Source organism: Pristis pectinata, chromosome 4 (genome assembly GCF_009764475.1).
Source record: "Pristis pectinata isolate sPriPec2 chromosome 4, sPriPec2.1.pri, whole genome shotgun sequence".
Lineage (NCBI taxonomy): Eukaryota > Metazoa > Chordata > Chondrichthyes > Rhinopristiformes > Pristidae > Pristis > Pristis pectinata.
Window position 1 is genome coordinate 68,185,860 of NC_067408.1, and position 20,392 is coordinate 68,206,251.

The window sequence follows — 20,392 nt, forward strand, 5'->3', positions numbered from 1 at the left end:
TAAAAGATCTAACATATGATTCAGCCACTTGTTTGGAGGCACTGGATAAGAGTGTACTGGGATATGAGTACACCTGCTGTTTAGATGCGTAGAAATCCAACGCTCAGTTTTACAGTAGAGGGGAAAATGACTTAAATATACAAAAGCACCACTGGCAAAAGTATTGACTTTGGACATAATTTGGACATAAAGTGACAGAGTGTTCTGAAGGCACGACATTCACTCAAGGTTTTCTTGATGCACATCCTCCTTTTCAGAGACATTTTATGATGATGCAGTCAGTATCCTGTTGTATTAAGGGGCAAAGTGTTAGAACCCTGCTCCCAACAGTCTTACTATGGCTTTAAATTCAGGGTTGAGATTTAACAAGAATGCAAATGCCCAATGGGTGTTGGATGACATCCCCCCACCCCATATCATTGAATGGGTAGTGGAAGCTGATTAATCCTTCATTACCCAAAAGTAAATACCCTTCTGTCCAAACAGAGAGGCACCACAGCACAGAAAGCAGCACTCACATCATGGCCTGCAAGTCTGTTAATCAGCCTGTGAATTCTTCAACAACTCCACACTGTTCGAAGGATAAAGAAACAAAATAACACCATCACCCACATGCATTAATTCCAATCACAGTACATTCACAACTTTGCATCTCAAAATTACCTGATTTCATACCACATGGCAGTCCACAATTACTTTTAAAGTATCCTACTCAACTACTTGAAGCAAACATTTGGAGAAATGAGGGAGGAAAAGAATATTGCTAAAACTTACGTAGTAAACAATGACTAAAATAAAATCACCCTAATTTTAATCCATATTTTTTATTATCTGATCAGTCTGATGTGGATTTACAACATTTTCAACTCACAAGGGGTTTTATAATGTTAAGAATCTAATACAACCTCATTGATGTAAGTGTGATTAATTACATTTTCCACGGTGAATTTTGATTACTCGAACAGTGATAAAATGATTCACCATTATTTTTGATTTTTGAAAGACTGTAAAATTCCCATCTTGCATTCAAATTCCACTTCTCAACCAAGTAAACTTTAAGGTTTACATCCTTCTGAGATGTGTGTGTTACCTCTTCAATCCAGCCTCTCTTGCATTTCCTTTGCCTTATCATTAATGGCTGATGCTTCATATTTCTCAGTCCCAGGCTCATGAGCACCTCTCATAAATCTTCCACTATCTGTCTCCTTTATGACATGCCTCAAGACCCAACTCTGTAATTGACATCTTGTTCTAATGCCTTCTTCTATGGCTTGGTGTCAAACTTTGTCTGATGACTATTCTCTGAGACTTCTTTGATTGCTGAACTATCTAAAGGCTCTATATAACTGCTGCAGACTCTGGCATGAGAAAATGAAACACTTTCAGACATTACAGATTGAACAGTTCTGCAAGTCATCCGCTGGCCTTCACAACAAATAAAAGCATTGCTCAGCAGCAAAACTATTTTTATTTATTTCTAGATTACAATCAATAATTTAAAACCATTCCTAATCAGGCTGCACTTTAAAGTCTTCCATTACACACAACATCAACGTGAAATAAACTCACTCATATTTGCAAAAAAAATCTTAAGATGATGGAAGTTAAAATAAAAGTAGAAAATGATGGAAGTGCTCAGCAAGCAGTTCAGCAAGTGCAGGAGAGAAACGGGTAACACTTTAGGTCAACGATTATCAGAATTTTCAACAGTTTTAATGAAAGATCATCAACCTGCAGCAGTTTTTGTCTTTTTGGATATTTCCTCCTTTGTTGAGTATTTCCAATATACAATTTTTATTTTATATTTGTATTTGTCACTCCTAGGGCAGAGTATTAGGATAAGGGGTAGCCACTTAAGACCATGATGAGGAGGAATTTCTTCTCTCAGAGGGTTGTGAATACTTGCAATTCTCTGTTCCAAAGAAGTGCAGATGCAAAGTATATTCTCGGCTGAGAAGATAGACTTTGGAAATATAAGAGAACGACGGAGATCAAACAGGAAAATGCAGTTGAGCCCAAAAGTTCAGATGAGACACAACCTTGTTTGGCTAGGCGACTAGAGGGATCAAAGTTGGAACGGTTTGTTTAATCAATCATATTAAATAGTGGAGCAAACTTAAAGGATCAAATGGCAAACGTCAGATCAAACGTTGACAATTTAGGATTGAAATCGGCCTGCATTATTTCCAGTGTGCTTTGTTCAATGGTACATGTTGTCAGTGGGGAAGGTAGGTATTATCTGGCCGTGATACACACTATGGCCAGCCAACACTCATTGTCAACACTCAGATATATATTCGCTCAGGCAGGGAACTGGAACTGTTCCAGCACTGGTGAGACTACTTCACTGTATAGATCAGCGCTTTCAGGAGTACGAGATAGGATAACAGAGGATCAAATGTAGGGCATGGAGGCAGGCTGAGGAGTAACATTTTTGTGCCTAAACTTATTGATTTATAGAATAAGCTGTAGCACCAAACATATAAGCTTATTTTAAATATGGACAGGGAATTAGATCCATGGCTGGAGTAACGCATGATGCAAAGAGGGAAGCCTGGGATGTTAATAAAATAGATTGATCCATGAAATAGAAGGACAACAAAGTTATCTGTAGGCTTTATAATAGTAAAAGTGAATTGGTTCCGTTGAATGAGCTTTACACATTTTTGTATAGTACAGCTGACTTTGGCCATACTGCCTCATTAACCTGTAGCCTACCTCCTGACACCGTGACATTGATACTTACCTACTTTGAAGTTACTATGCAGAGCGCCAGGAGAGGGTGAAGGGCAAGTTCCCACCACCGCCCCACAACTTTATTCACCTCCGCATTTAAACAATGCTTTTCCTCCACTTATTTTAAAGTATCCCAATATCATCCAGCACACAAAGAATGCAAATTTCTTGTTTGTGTACACCAACCTGTTTCAACGTCCTAATTTTCCATCTAGAGATTCCCAACTAGCTCTTTTGTCTGGCCTAGGCTCATGCTCCATAAACCTCCAATTTCATTACCCTGTCTAAAGCTCTGGAATTCCTTCCATAATAATACTCTTCCCCCTTTAAAACATTCCCTGAAGCCTAACCTCAGTGCTCTTTTTCTCGCTTGATGCCAAATTTTTATTCAATATTCCTGTGAAGTGCCTGGAAACATTTTACTGTACTAAAAATGTATTGTATAAAATGCAAGTCGCTTTTGTTGATAGGCTTTTAAATTGGATGAGCCAACAAAACCACATCTCTCACAACCAAGATCTCTTACAGTGCAACATACGCACATCCAGTGGGATTGCCAAAGTCAGAAGTGACTGAAATAGGCAAATAATTAATTTAAAAATTAAATTAGCAGCAAGAACATTGTGAATGCATCTGTTCTGGTGCAGGTGACACCAACTCTTAACTATCCCACCGTAACTTGGATCCAGTTGCTAAGTGATGACACAGAGATTTACTGTAAAATTCTCTTTGTTTCACCGCATTCTGTGAGAATAGTGTGAAAGATTTGCAGGTAGATTAACAGACCGAGAGCCATTCTCTTGCATTTCCACTTCAATTGGAAAACACACACAGACTCTGTTACCCAATTCCTGGCCCAATAGTCAAAATATTTCTTTACTTCTATGCCTCCAATATTCTTTTTTTCACACAACTAATGAACAAAAGAAATAGGAAACATTTTTTAAAAAAATGCACACCTTTTCCTTTTTTTAAAAAATAAATGGCCCTAATGATTTATCTCCCTGGTTGATCAGAAGATTAATTTTTAATCCCTTGAGATTCGAGGACTATCTGAAAGGATGACAACCCAGATCACAGGGTTTAGTATCTTCTGGTCAATATCAATAAGCGTCACAACTTCTTATATTATCTGAGAATAGAACAGATGCAGTTCTAAGGTGACAGGTTATGAAAAGTTAAAATACGAGCAAACAAAAAGTGATCAGCAATCTTTATGAGAAACCATGAGCAACAATGAGCTCTTACCTTTTGGAATTGTAACCTGGCAGCCCAAGTCATAGTCCTGCTGCAGTCGATAAAAAGCCACTTCCTGAAGCCGTACTCTCTCCAGCTCCGAAAGACTTTGAATGGGGACTGGCTTCAGTCGAACGCTGCGGCCAGACATGCTGTTCCAGGTGAAGTCACCCTGTTGTAAGAAAGGATAATAAAAGGATCTCATAAAAAGAACAGAGCACAGCACGGCATATCCTGCTCCTCCTAATCTTTATTTCTTGTGTACAAAGTTTCAGTGATTTTGAGCCTATTTGGCAAACAATACTTTATCTGTATACTAGTACTGGACCAACACTGAAGTTGACAGAGCCAGCAACATTTCTTATCTAAATAAAACTACTTTGAAAAGCTTTTGGTTATTTCTAAAATTACAAGACACCTTATTCTCTGCCTGCATCAAGAGTCAATGTACTGACACAATTGAAATTTCGAGCATTTGGAGATTCTTCCCTTTAGTACCGCCCTCCAACCCATGCACACCCACGTCTCCAAACTTCAGAGGGAAAGAGAGGAAAGAAAATATTTGCACTTAAATACCAACTTCCATTAACTTAGGATCACCCCCATGCCCCCAAAGTAGCACTTTGTAGCCAAATAATTGCTTCTGAAAATATTATCACCGCTGTAATGTTGGAAAAGCTTCAGCAAATTTGCATTCATTAAACAGCGATGAATAAATTAACAGATCATTTGTTTCTTGTTGCATATTTTGAAAATTAAATACTGCCCAGAATGCGGAGAAGTACTCCCATACTCTTCAAAATAGTGTCTCAGTTTAACACCTGTTTCAAAAGATGAGATACTGTCCCCTTCTGTACTGCTCCGAAAGTTTCAGTCAACATCATGTTGTCAGATCCCTGGAGTGAGACTTTAACCACGACCTTCTGAATCAGAGGCCAATTATCCACTTATACTCCTGCAGATCTCCCACGTGCTGCTGACTGTAAGCCAGTTTTGAAAAGCACATAATTATGCATAACATCTTACAAAACTTGCGCCGAAGCGGACAGTATCCTTTAAGATGATGAGGGACAATTGTTTCAGAGAAACAGATATATAGAGGATTCAAATTTATTATTTATGTGATCAGAGATTTTTTTCAGATTGTAGTGTGCTGATGATTTTCAGGCTACAGACACCAGTGCAGGTTTCAGGTTGCTTTTAACATCATTCTATTTCTATAACAAAATATGGCAATGCCTGCAGGTCCTGAAACAGAATCTGCATCTTTCAAGCAGTTTGTCACAATGAAATCCAAAGCAAGCAGGTTAATGGGATCCAAAATTGGCTTGGTGCCAAGAGACAGAGGCTGGTGGTGGAAGAACGCTTTTCTGATTAGAAGTCTATGACCAGTGGTGTACCACAGCGACTGGTACTGGGAACCTTGTTGTCTGTGATATATAGAAAGCGAGGAAGTAACTCAGACGGAAAGTTGGGCAGAGCACTGGCAGATGGAATCAAATCTCACCAATTGTGAGGTGATGCATTTTGGGAAGTCAAATAGGGTTGGGACATATACAGTAAATGGTAGGGTGTTAAGGTATGTTGATGAACAGAGTGTCCTTGGGACTCAAGTCCATAGTTCCCTGAAAGTGGCAACATGGGTAGATAGGGTGGTGAAGAAGGCATATGGCATGCTTGCCTTCATAGGTCAGGGCATATAGAAGTTGAGACAATATGTTGCAACTATACAAGACATTCTTTAGACTGCACTTGGAGTATTGTGCACAGTTCTGGTTGCTATGCTACAGGAGGGACATGGTTGCACTGGAGAGAGAATGCAGAGGAGATTCACCAGATGTTGCATGAATGGAAGCTATGGGGAGAGATTGGATAGGCTGGGTTTGTTTTCCCTGGAGTGAAGGAGGCTAATAGGTGACATGTTAGAGGTATATAAAATCATTAGGGGCGTAGATAGAATAGACAATCAATTTTTTCCCCGTTGTCTAAAACAAGAAGGCAGAGGTTTACGATGAGAGGAAGGAGTTTTAAAGGGGATTTGAGGGGAAAGGTTTTTTTTGTACAAAGCAAGTGGTTAATATCTGGAATGCACTGTCAGAGGTGGTAGAATCAGATGCAATTATTATGTTTAAGGGACATTTAGACAGGCCCTTAAAGAGGCAAAGCATTGAAGGATATGAACCTAATACTGGCAAATAGGATGAATGCACTTGGGCAAGAAGATCAGCATGGACATGGTGGGCAAAGAAGCCAATTCTGTGCTGTACAACTCTATGACTATGACAATCACCGGAAGCAAAATAAAATATACCTATAACATTTCTGCATTCTTTCACATAAATCACACTACACTACCAGTCATGTAAGGATGTAAACCAGCCCAAACTCAAGCTTTCCAGATGTTCCTTCTGCTTCTTTCCTTCCTTCTTTTAAGATTTGCTTTGAATAAGTTTTCAGTGTTCTTTGTAACATTTTCCTTTTGACTATTGTTACTCTGTGTCCAATTACATTTGGTAAAAATATTGGGGAAACATCCCAGGGTTAAGTGCATCATAATCCCGAGTTGTTGTATCATCACACTACCACCAAAAGGGTAGAAAGGATGACTGGCAGATTTTTAAGCTGACCATGGGGAAATAAAATCCTGCAGATGCTGGAAATATGAAATAAAAAAAGAAGATGATGAACATCAGGCAGCATTCTGTGCTCAGTTCTGGTCGCCTCACTACAGGAAGGATGTGGAAGCCATAGAAAGGGTGCAGAGGAGATTTACAAGGATGCTGCCTGGATTGGGGAGCATGCCTTATGAAAACAGGTTGAGGGAACTCGGACTTTTCTCCTTGGAGCAACAGAGGATGAGGGGGGACCTGATAGAGGTGTATAAAATGATGAGAGGCATTGATCGAGTGGATAGTCAGAGGCTTTTTCCCAGGGCTGTAATGGTTGCCACAAGAGGACACAGGTTTAAGGTGCTGGGGAGTAGGTATAGAGGAGCTGTCAGGGGTAAGTTTTTTACTTAGAGAGTGGTGAGTGCGCAGAATGGGCTGCTGGCAACGGTGGTGGAGGCAGATACAATAGGGTCTTTTAAGAGGCTTTTGGATAGGTAAATGGAGCTTAGAAAAATAGAGGGCTATGGGTAAGCCTAGTAATTTCTAAGGTAGGGACATGTTCAGCACAACTTTGTGAGCTGAAGGGCCTGAATTGTGCTGTAGGTTTTCTATGTTTCTATCTGTGGAGAGAGGAGCAGGGTTAATGTTTCAGGACAATGACCTTTCACCAGATGCTGACCAACCTATTGAGTACCACCAAGACTTTCTGATTTTGTTACTGATGATGAGATCTTGTTGATATAATAACCTGCTCGGACGTCAGTTTTATTACTTTTAGCTTTACCCAGCCAACCTAATCCATGCTGGAAATGAATATTATATGGTATTTTCACCAGATATTCACGCCAGAATTTTTTAATTCCGAGAACTGGAATGATGTATTGCATACTCTATGCAAGTATTTACACTATAATTTGGCATACCCATTTTTTTTTAAATGTTGTTCTGACAATAGTTTTAAGAATTTATTTTCATCCATTTTAGGAAAGGCAACAAGCGATGATTTGGTTCAGTGGCAGTTCTCCATCTCTGAGACAAAAGATACAGGGTTAAAAGTCAACTTCAGACAATGAAGAGAGCTCCAAATGTGAATTCTGGGTCAACACCAGGCAGGATACTCACAGCAGGTAAGTGCAAGCAATACCCCATTTCACCTCATCTGCAGGTTCTGGGATCTCATAAAACTTACCAATAAAAAGACAAATCATCCCAAGAGCTAGTATGACCATGGAAGTTGAGACCAAGAATCAGCCTGCAAGTTTTCCCACTGCATCCCAAAAGCAGAGCAGGAAGATATGAAGAATAAATAAACAGTTTATGAAGTGTGTTCTTGGCAGCTCAAGTCATAACAGCAGCTCCATGTCATGCAGCACTCGCCTGCCACACAGAGTGCAATCCGACCCCCAGTTACATAGTTCTGAGCTTTATATCATATGGCCAATATGTCACTGCACACAATACCCTGCTTCACATTGACATACATAAGAACATAAGAAAGAGGAGCAGAAGTAGGCCATCTGGCCTGTCGAGCCTGCTCCGCCATTCAATAAGATCATGGCTGATCTGGCCGTGTCCTCAGTTCCACCTACCTCCCTTTTCCCCACAACCCTTTAATTCCCCTACTATGCAAAAATCTATCTAATGGTGTCTTAAATATACTTAATGAGGTAGCCTCTACTGCTTCTCTGGGTAGAGAATTCCGCAGATTCACAACTCTCTGCGAAAAGTAGAGAGTAGTGAAGAGAGTTTCCCACTGCTCTTGGTGACAATGGTAGGGCAGTTATTGGTTTGGTGCCAAAATTCCAACCAATTAGCTTTCAGCTTCCAAACATGTGAAAATGTCTTTAAGAAAATTTGCGCTGTTGTGCCCAAAATTCTACTATCCTGACCCAGGAAACAGAAATCCTTGATAAGTTGCAAGAAGGCAATGGTGCTGCATTGATTGCTCGCCAGTAGAAATTAATGAATCAACTGAGCATATCCTTATAAAAATCGAGCAAAAAAATTGGAAATAACAATGTGTGTAATTTTGAAAGTATCACTAGTGATAAGAGTTCCCCATTTAGTTAAGATTGAGAAACTCCTTAATCTCTGGATCATTGAAATGTTCAGTACAGAAGGATCAGTTGTCAACAATGCAGCAATTAGGGCTTAAGTTTTGTCTCTGTATGAGAACATAACTGACTAGTCATGCCAGAGACACCAAACAATTCACCGATAGCAGGGTTTGGATGGACAGATTTGTTCAATGCCGAAATGTTAAATTACAAATACATCAACATTAACCCAGAGTTTTTAAATGATTTAAAGACCACATGCTTGCTCCAGTTTTTAAACCGTGTGAAACAAGGCTTTTTCTTTAAGCAAGAAAATGGGCAACAGGATTTACTCAGCCTAAGAACAAAGCATAGTCAATGGTTTCAAGGCATTTGAAGACAGATTAACTCTTTCGTGCAGACATAAGAGAGACTACAGATGCTGGAAATCAGGAGCAACACACACAAAATGCTGGAGGAACATCGACGAAACACCGACTGTTCATTTCCCTCCATAAGTGCTGCCTGACCTGCTGAGTTCCTCCAGCATTTTGTGTGTGTAACACCTTCGTGCAAATGCCCTGGGGAGAATTTTAAGTGCAAACCCCTTTTGGTGCATCAAATCAAAAGCCCACATATGTGTTTGTCAGTAATTTGGTATTCCATTACGAGGGCCTGAGTGATATGTGTTACCTCTGAGGAGTGGCTGCAAGACAGAAGTCAAGGAATTCCTTGTAAGAAAGAACATCCCATTGAGGGTTTTTCTTGTGTTGGATACTGTGTGAAGTCATATGCCAAAGTCATTGTGCTTTGTTGATCCTAATGTTTCCATAAAGTGTTTGTCTCCTGACACGATGTCAACTTTATACACTTATGGACCAGGGCCTTCAAATTTTACTATTCCAGGCACTCCTATAGACAGGCATTGGATGCAACTTTACATGTTTTGAGTGGAGATCCTGATGCAGATTTGGAAGCAGCAGAACATCTTCGACTGTACATCAGGGAGGAAGAGCAAACCTTCAGCTTTGAATGCCTTTTGGCACAAACTCCAGCCCGAGATTGTCAATGACATCAAAGGCTTCCCACCATCAATAATGAGCCTGTGGACATTATGAGTGCAAAATGCAGTTTGTTTGCTTGATCAATGACAGTCTGTCAACATTGGACAAAAGCAATAGCAGAACATGCCAGTGCAAATTTCTTGCAGTTGAAAAAGCTATCTATTGTTTCCACTCATGTTTTTTTTTGCCTTCTTGATTCCCTTATGTTCTTCTTCCTATAAGTTGATCCACATCAAAATCTCTGAACAATGCAGAAACCAAAATTCTCTGCTGGATGGAAGGTTAGGAAAATTATAACATACTGCCAGAGTGATATTACCAATTGTCACCATTCCCCATCAATGTATGTAGGCTAAAGACAGAAATCTTCACCATACCCAGAACCACAAACAGATACATGAAATAGGCATTGAATATGTGTCAAGATTTGAGACAAACAAGTGCACATCTTGATGTAGCTAATCAGACTTTCCATAACAATGCCAAAAATACACACTGAAAATTAAACCCATATCAGCAAAAACATGAACATTAATTGATTACTCAAAATAGCTTACCCCCCAACATTAATAACAGTTCACACTTTGTGGGTAGGTGGGGGTGGTAGGGAGGGAAATGAATTAGGACAAAAAAGGTGAGCTAGAGGGATTACACAGTGAAAAAGGGAGGAATAGGTAATCATACTTGGGATCACAAGATTTCACCAATTTCAGTTACCAATCAGAAAGCCCTCTTGGCCATTCTTATACCCCCAAGCCTCACAAATGCAGCTATGGCCATCCATAGCTCCAATAGGATTGAGACTTTGAAAACTGAACGTTTAAGTAGAACGTCACAGCACATAAATTATCACGACCAGTGTACGAAGATGCTGATACAGATATAAATTATGCAACATATGCCCTTCAGGCAGTAGAAGCTGACTTTCCTGTGACAATAACAGCCAGTGTCATAGGAAGTAGATGAGTGGCTGGACTGTTTCCGGCACAAATTTGGATGAGAAAACAAGCCTTTCCATCACAGACATTACGAGCTATCCACAAGTCAAGACTGAATGAGAGGGGACTGCAATGTAGTTATACAGTACCTAGAGAACAATGGAGAAACTTTGCTCTAAATATTTTTCCATTGCTACCATGAAAGCAGTCGTCAAAGCTTTGTCAATCTGCTGCATAGGGACAAAGGTCTAGAAGAGGGGGCTAGCATGTGCACAGACTGCCATGACTGCAGACACAGCGTTATTCCAAATTGGAGGAGGCCCATGAGGACATTCTAGCATGGCATCAGAAGCAACCTATATTAATTGCAGGTTTTGGTGAACAACCGTTCCAAACAGATTGAGGTAAAGTACGTGGGGCCACGTTCCACCATGAGCACACACTCATTTTTGTGACATTTAATTTTGGGGAGATGGTAATGCATTATGGTCATCAACTTTGGTTACTTAATTTGAACAGATGGTGAAATGAAATGTGATCAAACTTCACTTCACCTCCCCTTATTATTCAGCCTCATACAGAGAAAGAGATCAGTCCATACTGAGAAAGAGGCAATAAAGAAGCAAGTTATACAAGGCATATCAGGTCTTATAAGCATCAGCTCAGATTTCTTCTGAGCTACAGATCAACACCACATTCACAATTTTGCTCCAATTATATAGGACCATGGTGAAGCTTAACCCAGAAAATTGTGTACGGGTCTGGTCTTCCTATCCTAGGGAGGTCACACATGCAATTGAGGGAGTACAGCAAAGATTCACCACAATGATTCTGGGATGGCAGTGTTTGTCATGGGGAGAAGTTAAGCTGACAGGGCCTAAACTTCCTTGAGTTTGAATCACTGAAACACACAAAGTTCTGACAGGGCTTGACAGGGTGGATGCTGGCCGTCTAGAACCAAAATGCACAGTTTCAAAATAAAGAGTCAGTCATTCAGGGCCGAGGTGAAGAGAAATTTCTTCATCCAGTAGGGAGTGAATCTTTGGAATTCTCTACTCAAGCAGGCTGTGGAGGCTTGGTCACTGAGTACTTTCAGGTCAATGGCCAAAAGATTGTTATACATTAAGAGAATTGAGGGATATTGGTAAGTGCAGGAAAGTGACATTGAGCTTTAACATCATCCATGATCTTATCGAAAAACAGGGCATGCATGGGGGCTGAATGGCCTACTCCTGTTTCTATTTCTCATGTTCCAACAATAGAACACACCCCTGCAGAAACGATGAGGCACAGAAAACCTGATGTGTCCCAGCCTAGTTTTGCTGAATTTGGAAGTAAATGTAGAAGAAAGGTTTCTTAAGCTAAATGAGCTTCACAAACCTGCGAAAGATGTTAGATTACAAGATAAAGTTTGTGTGCTGACACTACCAGGCAGGTTGGAAATGGGAAGAGATGTGAGAGAGATGGTAGAGAAAAATGGTTCCAAGAACTATCTCATAATATTGGCAAGAGATTCAGAGAGGTCCCTGTAGACCACTTGATTTCAGCACAAGCAACAAAAGACTTAGGAAGACTTCAAGTGTGAATATTCCTGAAGCAAGTCCAGCAGTTGTGGAAGCATTGACATAGAACACAACAGAAGAGAGGGTCAAGAAGTGATCCCTTCAAATAGCCCAGAGATGGATGTTACATAAACAACATCTGTTGAGTCATCAAGATTAACACAAGTAACATCAGTAGAGTTATGCTGACAGAAGAGAATTCAAAATCCAATTAATTAAACTTACAAATGCATAAGTGTCATTGAATCAATAACAAAGACGAAAGCAGTGTTGTTAATATTTATGAGTGTGACGTCACTGATGAAACAGTCTGAGAAGTTTGATTAGACCAAACACATCTTTAAATGTTTTCCATATATTACTCAACTCGAGACTAGGACTGCACAAAAGCACACACACTATATATTGGAAACAACAATTAGATTTGTTAAGAATGTTTCTCCAGTTGCTGAAATCAGACATGTTTTTTTTTTAAAAAGTTATTCTACCAAAGCTAATTCCAGTGAAATTTACTTTGTCTTGGTTGCTGGATCCCAGCAAGATATCTGTGCAGTAAGTACTCATTTTCCTAATAAGCATTACCAGCTTGTGCTCATATCAATCTTGTCAACACTATCGGTACGTTCAATTTTTATCACCCCGCACCACCCACCAACACCAACACACAAGAGAGGAGACATCTCCTCAAATTAGTACATTCTGTTTTAAAACAGGAGCCAGAAATCTCAGAGACCATCAACTGGTGACTAAGATATCCATACATGCTGGTCAGGTAACAGCTTCAAGACCACAGAGGTTTCCAATTCTGCACTAAACATCACATTCAAGTAACTTTTAATAAAGCAACAGGTCAGATCCTCTCCTCAGGTACTGGCAAAGGTTAAGTAAAGCTAAATTGGCTCCTTCAATAATCCCATAACATCACTATGCCCAGCAGCTGTCCCAAATTAAAAGGTCATTCTATGGGTGTGAGTGAATGAATTAATTACGAACCAATTCAAGAGATACTCAGAGACCAAAGCACAACACTATAGATAAAGAGAAATTATACATCTTGTTAAAATGAGTCACAATCAGCTCTTAGCTCCCTAGGAGAAATAAGAAAATGTGCTATCAGGTCTTATAACTTCCAATGGAGACTTTGCTGCAACTTCTGAAAATAATGTTTACATTTTATTCCTCTGACGACCTCTATAAAAGATGGTAGGTATCCATTAAATTTCATGGAATTCGTGACACTTTGAAATTATGGTCCTTATATCAATTTGGGGTCTTAAGTAATGTATATATTTGGGGGGAAAAAAAATCAAGACTTTCACAGCAAATTCTTTAAAATGTGGACTAACACCGAAATATTAATCCAGTGAATTTAAATCATTATCTGTTATTAAATGTTAAGAATGCATTTGCAGCCAATTCTTTCAAAATTCAATTTCTTTGGAGACAAACAATAAATAATTAGACCCGCAACTGAACTCTCACAAATCACCAGATCACTTTGACCATTTTTCACTCTAAATTCACTTGTAATCAGTAGAATAAAGTAAACAATTGGCTAATACAATAATCTTACAATCCAAGTGTAAAGGATTTCATTTTCATGGAACTATATTTGCAAGGCCATGATGCAGCCAAAGTGAGTGTAGCTAACTGAATAGCTGCTTCACAGTGAACACAGCCAGAATACTGACAAGACTATCACATTGAAACAGCCTGGTTAAATTATTGATGTGTATTTTCTAACAAATTGGGTGACTAGTAGGAGCATTCTAGTGCTTCTCAATTTCTTTAAATGAAGGATATTAAGTCATTTGAAGGAACTTGCCATCACTTTCAACACTTATCTCATATTTCGATGGAGCTGTTAAGGGATTTATCCTGGATGCTAACCTTATGCAGGAGACCTTTACCCACAACAGGTCTACAAGATTCTAAGTTCAGGCTTGATTCCACACCAGCTGCAAGTCTATTACCCAAACTTGACACGAACTTCTACATTGCCACCAGGTACTAAGTTCCTTCACCAGGTACAAACCCCCTCTCTCTCAATCTGCTTTCAACAACCTCTCAAAAATGAACTTTTACCCTTAATTCCAGACTTGATAATCCCAACATAGCACTCCTAACTGGCTTTGTTCGGTCTTCTTTCTGTAAACTTCTGGCCATATCCTAAACTGCACCAAGTCCTGTCTCCCCCATCATCCCAGTGTGGACACTTATATTAGTTCCCAAATGCTCCAGCTTTAAAATTCTCTCACTTGTCTTGAAATGATAGTTCCACAGCTCTTCATGCCTTGTACCATTGCAAATGTGCTTGTCAAATTCTCTCCTCCTATTTAACCTGAGTTTATTGGCTCCACCTTTGGGACCTGTGCTTCCTACTGGGAAAACCTTAACCTCTGGCATTCTTTTAACAAAGCTTTCTACCTTTAAGATGTTGTTTGAGAACGCCTATGACATTGATGAAGAAAGTGAAAATGGAGCATGTGATTAATCTAGTTTGAAGCATAAAAACAGAGTTTAAAAGCTTTCACAGATATGTAAGAGAAAAGATTAGCAAAAGAAGGAAAAGATTAGCAAAAGTTAATGTGGGTTAATATAGGCTGCAACAGGGGAAATAAATATTGAGGAATAAGAAAAAGGCAGGTAAATTAAATAAATATTGTGTCAGCCTTCACAAAAAAAACTGCAAAATCGCCCAGAAAGAGTGAGGGAACAACAGTTTTATGATAGAATCAGAAATTAGCATTAATTATTAAGAAAAAAAACTATGGGAAAAATTATTGAGACTGAAAGGCAATACATTCCCAGCACCTGATGAGCTGCATTCCAAGGTTTTGAAAGAAGTAGCATTGGAAATAATTAATGCACTAATTGTCAACATGGAAAATTCCATAGATTTTAGAACAGTTCTCACATTGTGGGATTACATTTGTTATCTTCCAATATTTAAGAAAGAAGGGAGAGAAAATGGAGTACTATAGATCTGACATTAATTGTAGAGAAAATACTAGAACTGGTTATAAATGGTCATAAAGCACCTAGGAAGAAGGAATGTAAGAATAAATGGATCGTGTTTGGGTTAGGAGATTGTAATTAGTGGTGTGCTAAAGGGATCCACACAGGGGCTCCAACTGTTCACCATCTATATGAATGATTTGTATAAAGTGGGGCAAGTGTAACATACTCAGTTATGCAAATAACACAAAACTGAATGATGGTGTGTCCTTTAAGAAAGATGTAGAGAGGCTTCGAAGGAACATAGACAGGCTAAGAGAATGGGTACCATAGTAGGTGGCACATAATGTGGAAAAATAGAAAAGCAGTACATTTTAAAAATAATGAAAGGCTGAGAAATTTTATGATCAGAGGGATCTGCATGAATTGTGAAATATAGAAACTAAAAATACTTTTATTGTAATGGGATTTGAGTAAAAGAATAAAGACATCTTACTGTAACTGGAATATTGTATACAGGTATGATAAACAGAAGGAGATACTTACAAAGGAGAAAGTAAAACAAAGGCTCACCACATCAATTACAGGGATGAAAAGGGTGGGAGAGAAGGGGAATCATCCTACAAGATATCAAATGGACTGGGCCTATAATTTGCTAGAATGTAGAAAACTCAGAAGTAATGTCATCAAAACATACAAAATTCTTACAAGGCTTGAAAGGATAGATGCAAGAATGATGTTTGCCTGGCTGGGATGTCTTAAGAACAGGGACAGAAGGGTCAAAGTAAGGAACTGTCCTTTCAGGATTAAGGAGAAAAAAAATTTCTTCACACAGAGGATATTTAATGTTTGCAATTTTCTACCGAAATGAGCAGTGTCGGCTCAGTTGCCAAGTATAGTCCAGACAGAGATCAACAAATTTATGGGTATTAAGGGAATCAAAGGATATGTGGTTAGTGAAGAAGTGCTGCTGAAGTAAAAGAATAGCCATGATCTTATTGAATAGCAGAGCAGACTCAAGGGACCTTTTCAATTATCTTCCCATGTAAAGCACCTTGGGAATTTTGTTGCACTGAAAGGTGCTAATATAGTGGAAATAGTAGCAGCTGTTGTTGAACATATACAGAGAATACCACTAGATTGGCATAAGCAGGAAAGGAACAGTGAAAAACTTACATCACTGCATGTCTAATATTTTAGCATATACCCGCACCTTCATATATTTAATTGTAACACAATGCTAGAAGACTGATGAAAAAGGTACTTGGACCTGAGGATCTAATTTCAGTTTTATTCTACTTGGTTTAAAAACACCTAGTACTTGAAAGATTGCAAAGCAAGACTGCGATTGATCACATGTGATTGGAAATTCCCAATGAAAATGACACCTGACAGCCTCAGTAATCGTTGACTATCGGATGACTATCACTATGAATCTATGAATCACATGTGTATGGCTGAACTGTAGCTCAGCTGGATTAATTTTAGGTAAAACGTCAGGTTTATTATTCATTCCCAACCAAATCTGATAAGATTGAATGCTTAATTCCGAAACTGTTGCATCACCCGACTACCAAAAGTGAAATAGATTGCCCTTGACAGTTCTTGCAATAAATTCTTGGTCATAACTAAGTCTGCAGAATTATCAAACTATTGTAGGATGCCTATTTTTGAATACCCCCACTGTGATAGTGCATTTTTGGGAAGTTTAACCCACTGATGTGCCATCTGGCAGACAGTAGCAAAGGACATTGGGAAATGGATTGTATTTCTACTGAACCCATGGATGGTATTACTACTGAACCTATTTAAATAATGTCTGTTAAGTGTTCTGTCTGACTTTTTTTTCTGAGGAATTGCCAAGTCTAAGAAACTTCTATTTATAAACTTTCTGGCATCCTATTCCCCTTACTGCTTTGACATCATGCTTCCTCTGGACAGAGTGAACTGCGGGGGAAAGCACGCATGTCCTATCTGGTCTGGACAATACCTGTTCAGAATCAAACTTAAAATGAACCTTCACCGATGGTTATTGCAACTCAGTCGATTATCATGGTAATTGCCTGTAAAGGCAAGACTGCTTTGTAGATACGTTACATCTTGCAGCTGAGCCCCAGTAGTAATTTTGCATGCACACATGAAAACAGGTGCTAAATGCCAGTAAAATAAGCCCATTTGAAAGCTTGTTTTTACAGCTTGCAAATTTGGTCCTGCTTGCTGATTACCATGATTCAAATTTACCTGGAGGTGCTATAGCAGACTTCTACAGATTCACATAAACACAACAGTCGTGGAGCACTATACAGTGACTTCAACAGATATTATTTGGAGGTCCTGACGAAGGAGATCCAGAGACAGTAGTCGGGGGGGGGGGGGGGGGGCACAGTGGGAGAGAAGAGGAGATTAAAAAGATTTAGCTACAATGTCGTTAGAAAAGCATCACACCCTACCCTCCTGTCTCTCTCTTCTGCAACAGTTAGTGCTGTTCTGTTTGACCTTATGTTCTCCATGTATTCCTCCAGCCCATACAAAGCTGCAGCAAAACACTGATGGGCAAACACTCCATTTTTCCTAGTTATTCCTACAAGATCAAACAGCACAGCACTCACTCCACAGGAGGTCATCAAAGAATTTCTACATTATGTTGAAGTTTGTCATTTACTTTAGAACCTCTCTTCAAACATCCAACAGCAAACAAAAGGTGATGTACCTTTAACTAACACCTGAGATCCTCCACAAAAACTAGCTTATTCCCATCAACTGAGCATTGGCAGCAGTGGGCTTTAGTCTACTTGCCACCAAGTTACTGTGCAGTTTCCTTAAGGCGTGCTGTCAGATAACTTAAGTGTCAATTAATCCTTTAATGCAACGATCTGTAACGATCCTCTGAGTGGCCATTCCCAAAACTAAGATGCCACCTTAAGTTCAACCAACATTTCATCTTATTACTTATACTAGCCACTTCCAGAGTTCTTTAATACCTGAAATTTTCAGGAAAAATCCTCTTCCTGCCCCCAGTCTATGAGAACAATCCTGCCAATTGCTAATGGAGGATACTTAGCAATGTAGTTATGCCAATCAACTCACAGTTCAAGGTTATATATGCCTCCAGTCTCATTTGAGATTGGTAGTTTTCATGGTCAACAGCTACCAGTAAAAGAAACACTGGTATACAGCCATAGTAAGCAGAAGGTTCCAAATTCGTGCTAGGGACCTGAATATTGCTCTCTCTCTCTACCTAGTCAAGGTTGCAGAAAAATACAAGATCAAACCAGACATGATCTTCCATTTCAATTGTTCCTTCCTCCCAGATGATGGCACAGATCAAACTGACAACAAAACAAAATAGTGGCCAGGTGCAAACCCACATAAGTAGCACTCGTCTTTGAGTTAGGAACGAAATACTTGATTACAAGTATTAGGCTGACATTCCAGTGCTGAAGGAATGCTGCATTGTTGGACGTTTATATGAAACACTAGAGTATTTGATTTTCAAGCCTGAGTCAAGAATATCTTCCCCAGGGGTCTGATGCACATAAACAACACAAACTTCATATAATTTCAAAATTGAAGACATAAAATTAAAATATGGGATGAGGAAATTAACATCGCTTCTTTAGGGTGGACATCAGTGACTAGTGAAATGGGCAGACACAAGTGAATGAAATTTAATGCATGGTAGTGTGTCATTACAATTTAAACATTATAATTTTAAAAGGTGATGCAGGAAAGACCAGAGGGGATTTACAAACACAAAATCACCAAAGTGGAAGAAAAATGCTGTTTCTAAAGAAAAGCCTTTGGGTTTTTATGTTTTTTTTAAGCTAATAGAAGCGTGGAGAACAGAAACAAGAAACCTTTGCTAAATTTTTACCATTGATAAGCAAGATGACCTGGACATTACTACAGTGATGTTTCCTGGATCTTGCAGTGTGGAACTTGCTGTTTTTTTTATGTAGTCACTTACTGCCATGCTTCCTGGAAGCATGACAGTCAGTGACTACATTTAAAAGAACACAATGCTTTAGGATAATTGGGAGTTGAAGATGTTGGATAAATACACCCTTTCGGTCAGGATTTGGATAACTCACCTCTACAGAACATAATATTCTAATAATATGGTAAAGAGATGCATATACTTTGGTGACAAGTTTGGTAAGGATTTGAATTACAGAGTGAAAAACTGCATGCAGTATCTGCCAAAGAATGTACTTTCCTTGGAGTCAGCACAGAATAGATTTGCTACACCAAGTTCTGGGATGAGGAGAGGTTGAATGAGAACAGCCTGCATTCACTGAAGTTTGGAAGGATGAGAGTTCATTGAGGCATGGCTGATTGAGGGATTGACCAGATAGATGCCAAGATGCTATTTCCCCTGAGTGGAGAGTCTAGAACTAGGGGGCTTTGCCTCTGGAGAAAAGATCAACTATTTTAGGACTAAGATGAGAAATGCCTTAACACAGACATTTTGGACTTCACCACTTCAGATGGCTGTTGGTGCTCAGTCATGAGTACATTCAAGATTGAGATCAACAGATTTTTGGAAAGAAAGGGAATCTGTGATTGGGTAGTACCAAAAACCTGTGGCACACTGAAGATGAAAGCAGGCTCAAGTGCCCTCTTGGCCTACTCCTTCATGTACCTCGAATGTTCTTATGCAGACCTAATACAATCAGTTCCAATTCCACTTTTTGGTATTATGTTGTTAAATTCCTTCATCAAAAATGCATTGGTATTGGTTTATTATTGTCACTTGTACCGAGGTACAGTGAAAACCTTGTCTTGCAAACCAATCGTACAGGTCAATTCATTACACAGTGCAGTTACATTGAGTTAGTACAGAGTGCATAGATGTAGTACAGGTAAAAACAATTTCAGTACAAAGTGTATCAGAGTAACAGAAGAGGATCTGGGACATGGAAGTATACCAGATGAGCAAAAAAAGTGAAGAGATATTTTTGTGGGAAAAAAGATCTAACAGAGAAGGCAGCAATTCATGGCTGGAGATTGGAACACACAGGGTTCAAGACTATTGGGTCTTGGATGTGAATGTAACTTAGAATGTGGGTAAGAGTGATAATTCCTTCTGGTGGAAAGCAAAGGTTCATTGTGAAACTAGGATCAGCAAGTCTGGTGACATGTTGGCAAGGCATCACAGCCTCTGGCTCTCCTGGAAAGGTCCATGGTAATCATAACTTTAGTCCTAAACAGCAAAACAATGCGCAAATTGTCTAAACCTGAACACTAACTGGC

The 20,392-nt window shown here is 39.2% G+C and overlaps 1 protein-coding gene across 4 annotated transcripts in view; it reads right to left on the bottom strand.

Annotated features, from left to right (window-relative positions):
- Positions 1-20,392, bottom strand: part of LOC127569850 (rho GTPase-activating protein 6-like) — a 439,093-nt gene that overhangs the window by 110,628 nt on the left and 308,073 nt on the right. For all 4 annotated transcript variants that reach the window (XM_052014827.1, XM_052014828.1, XM_052014830.1 and 1 more), the window contains exon 2: positions 3,985-4,144. In XM_052014827.1, the coding sequence (XP_051870787.1) occupies positions 3,985-4,144 (160 nt within the window). The remainder of the gene's footprint in view (positions 1-3,984; positions 4,145-20,392) is intronic.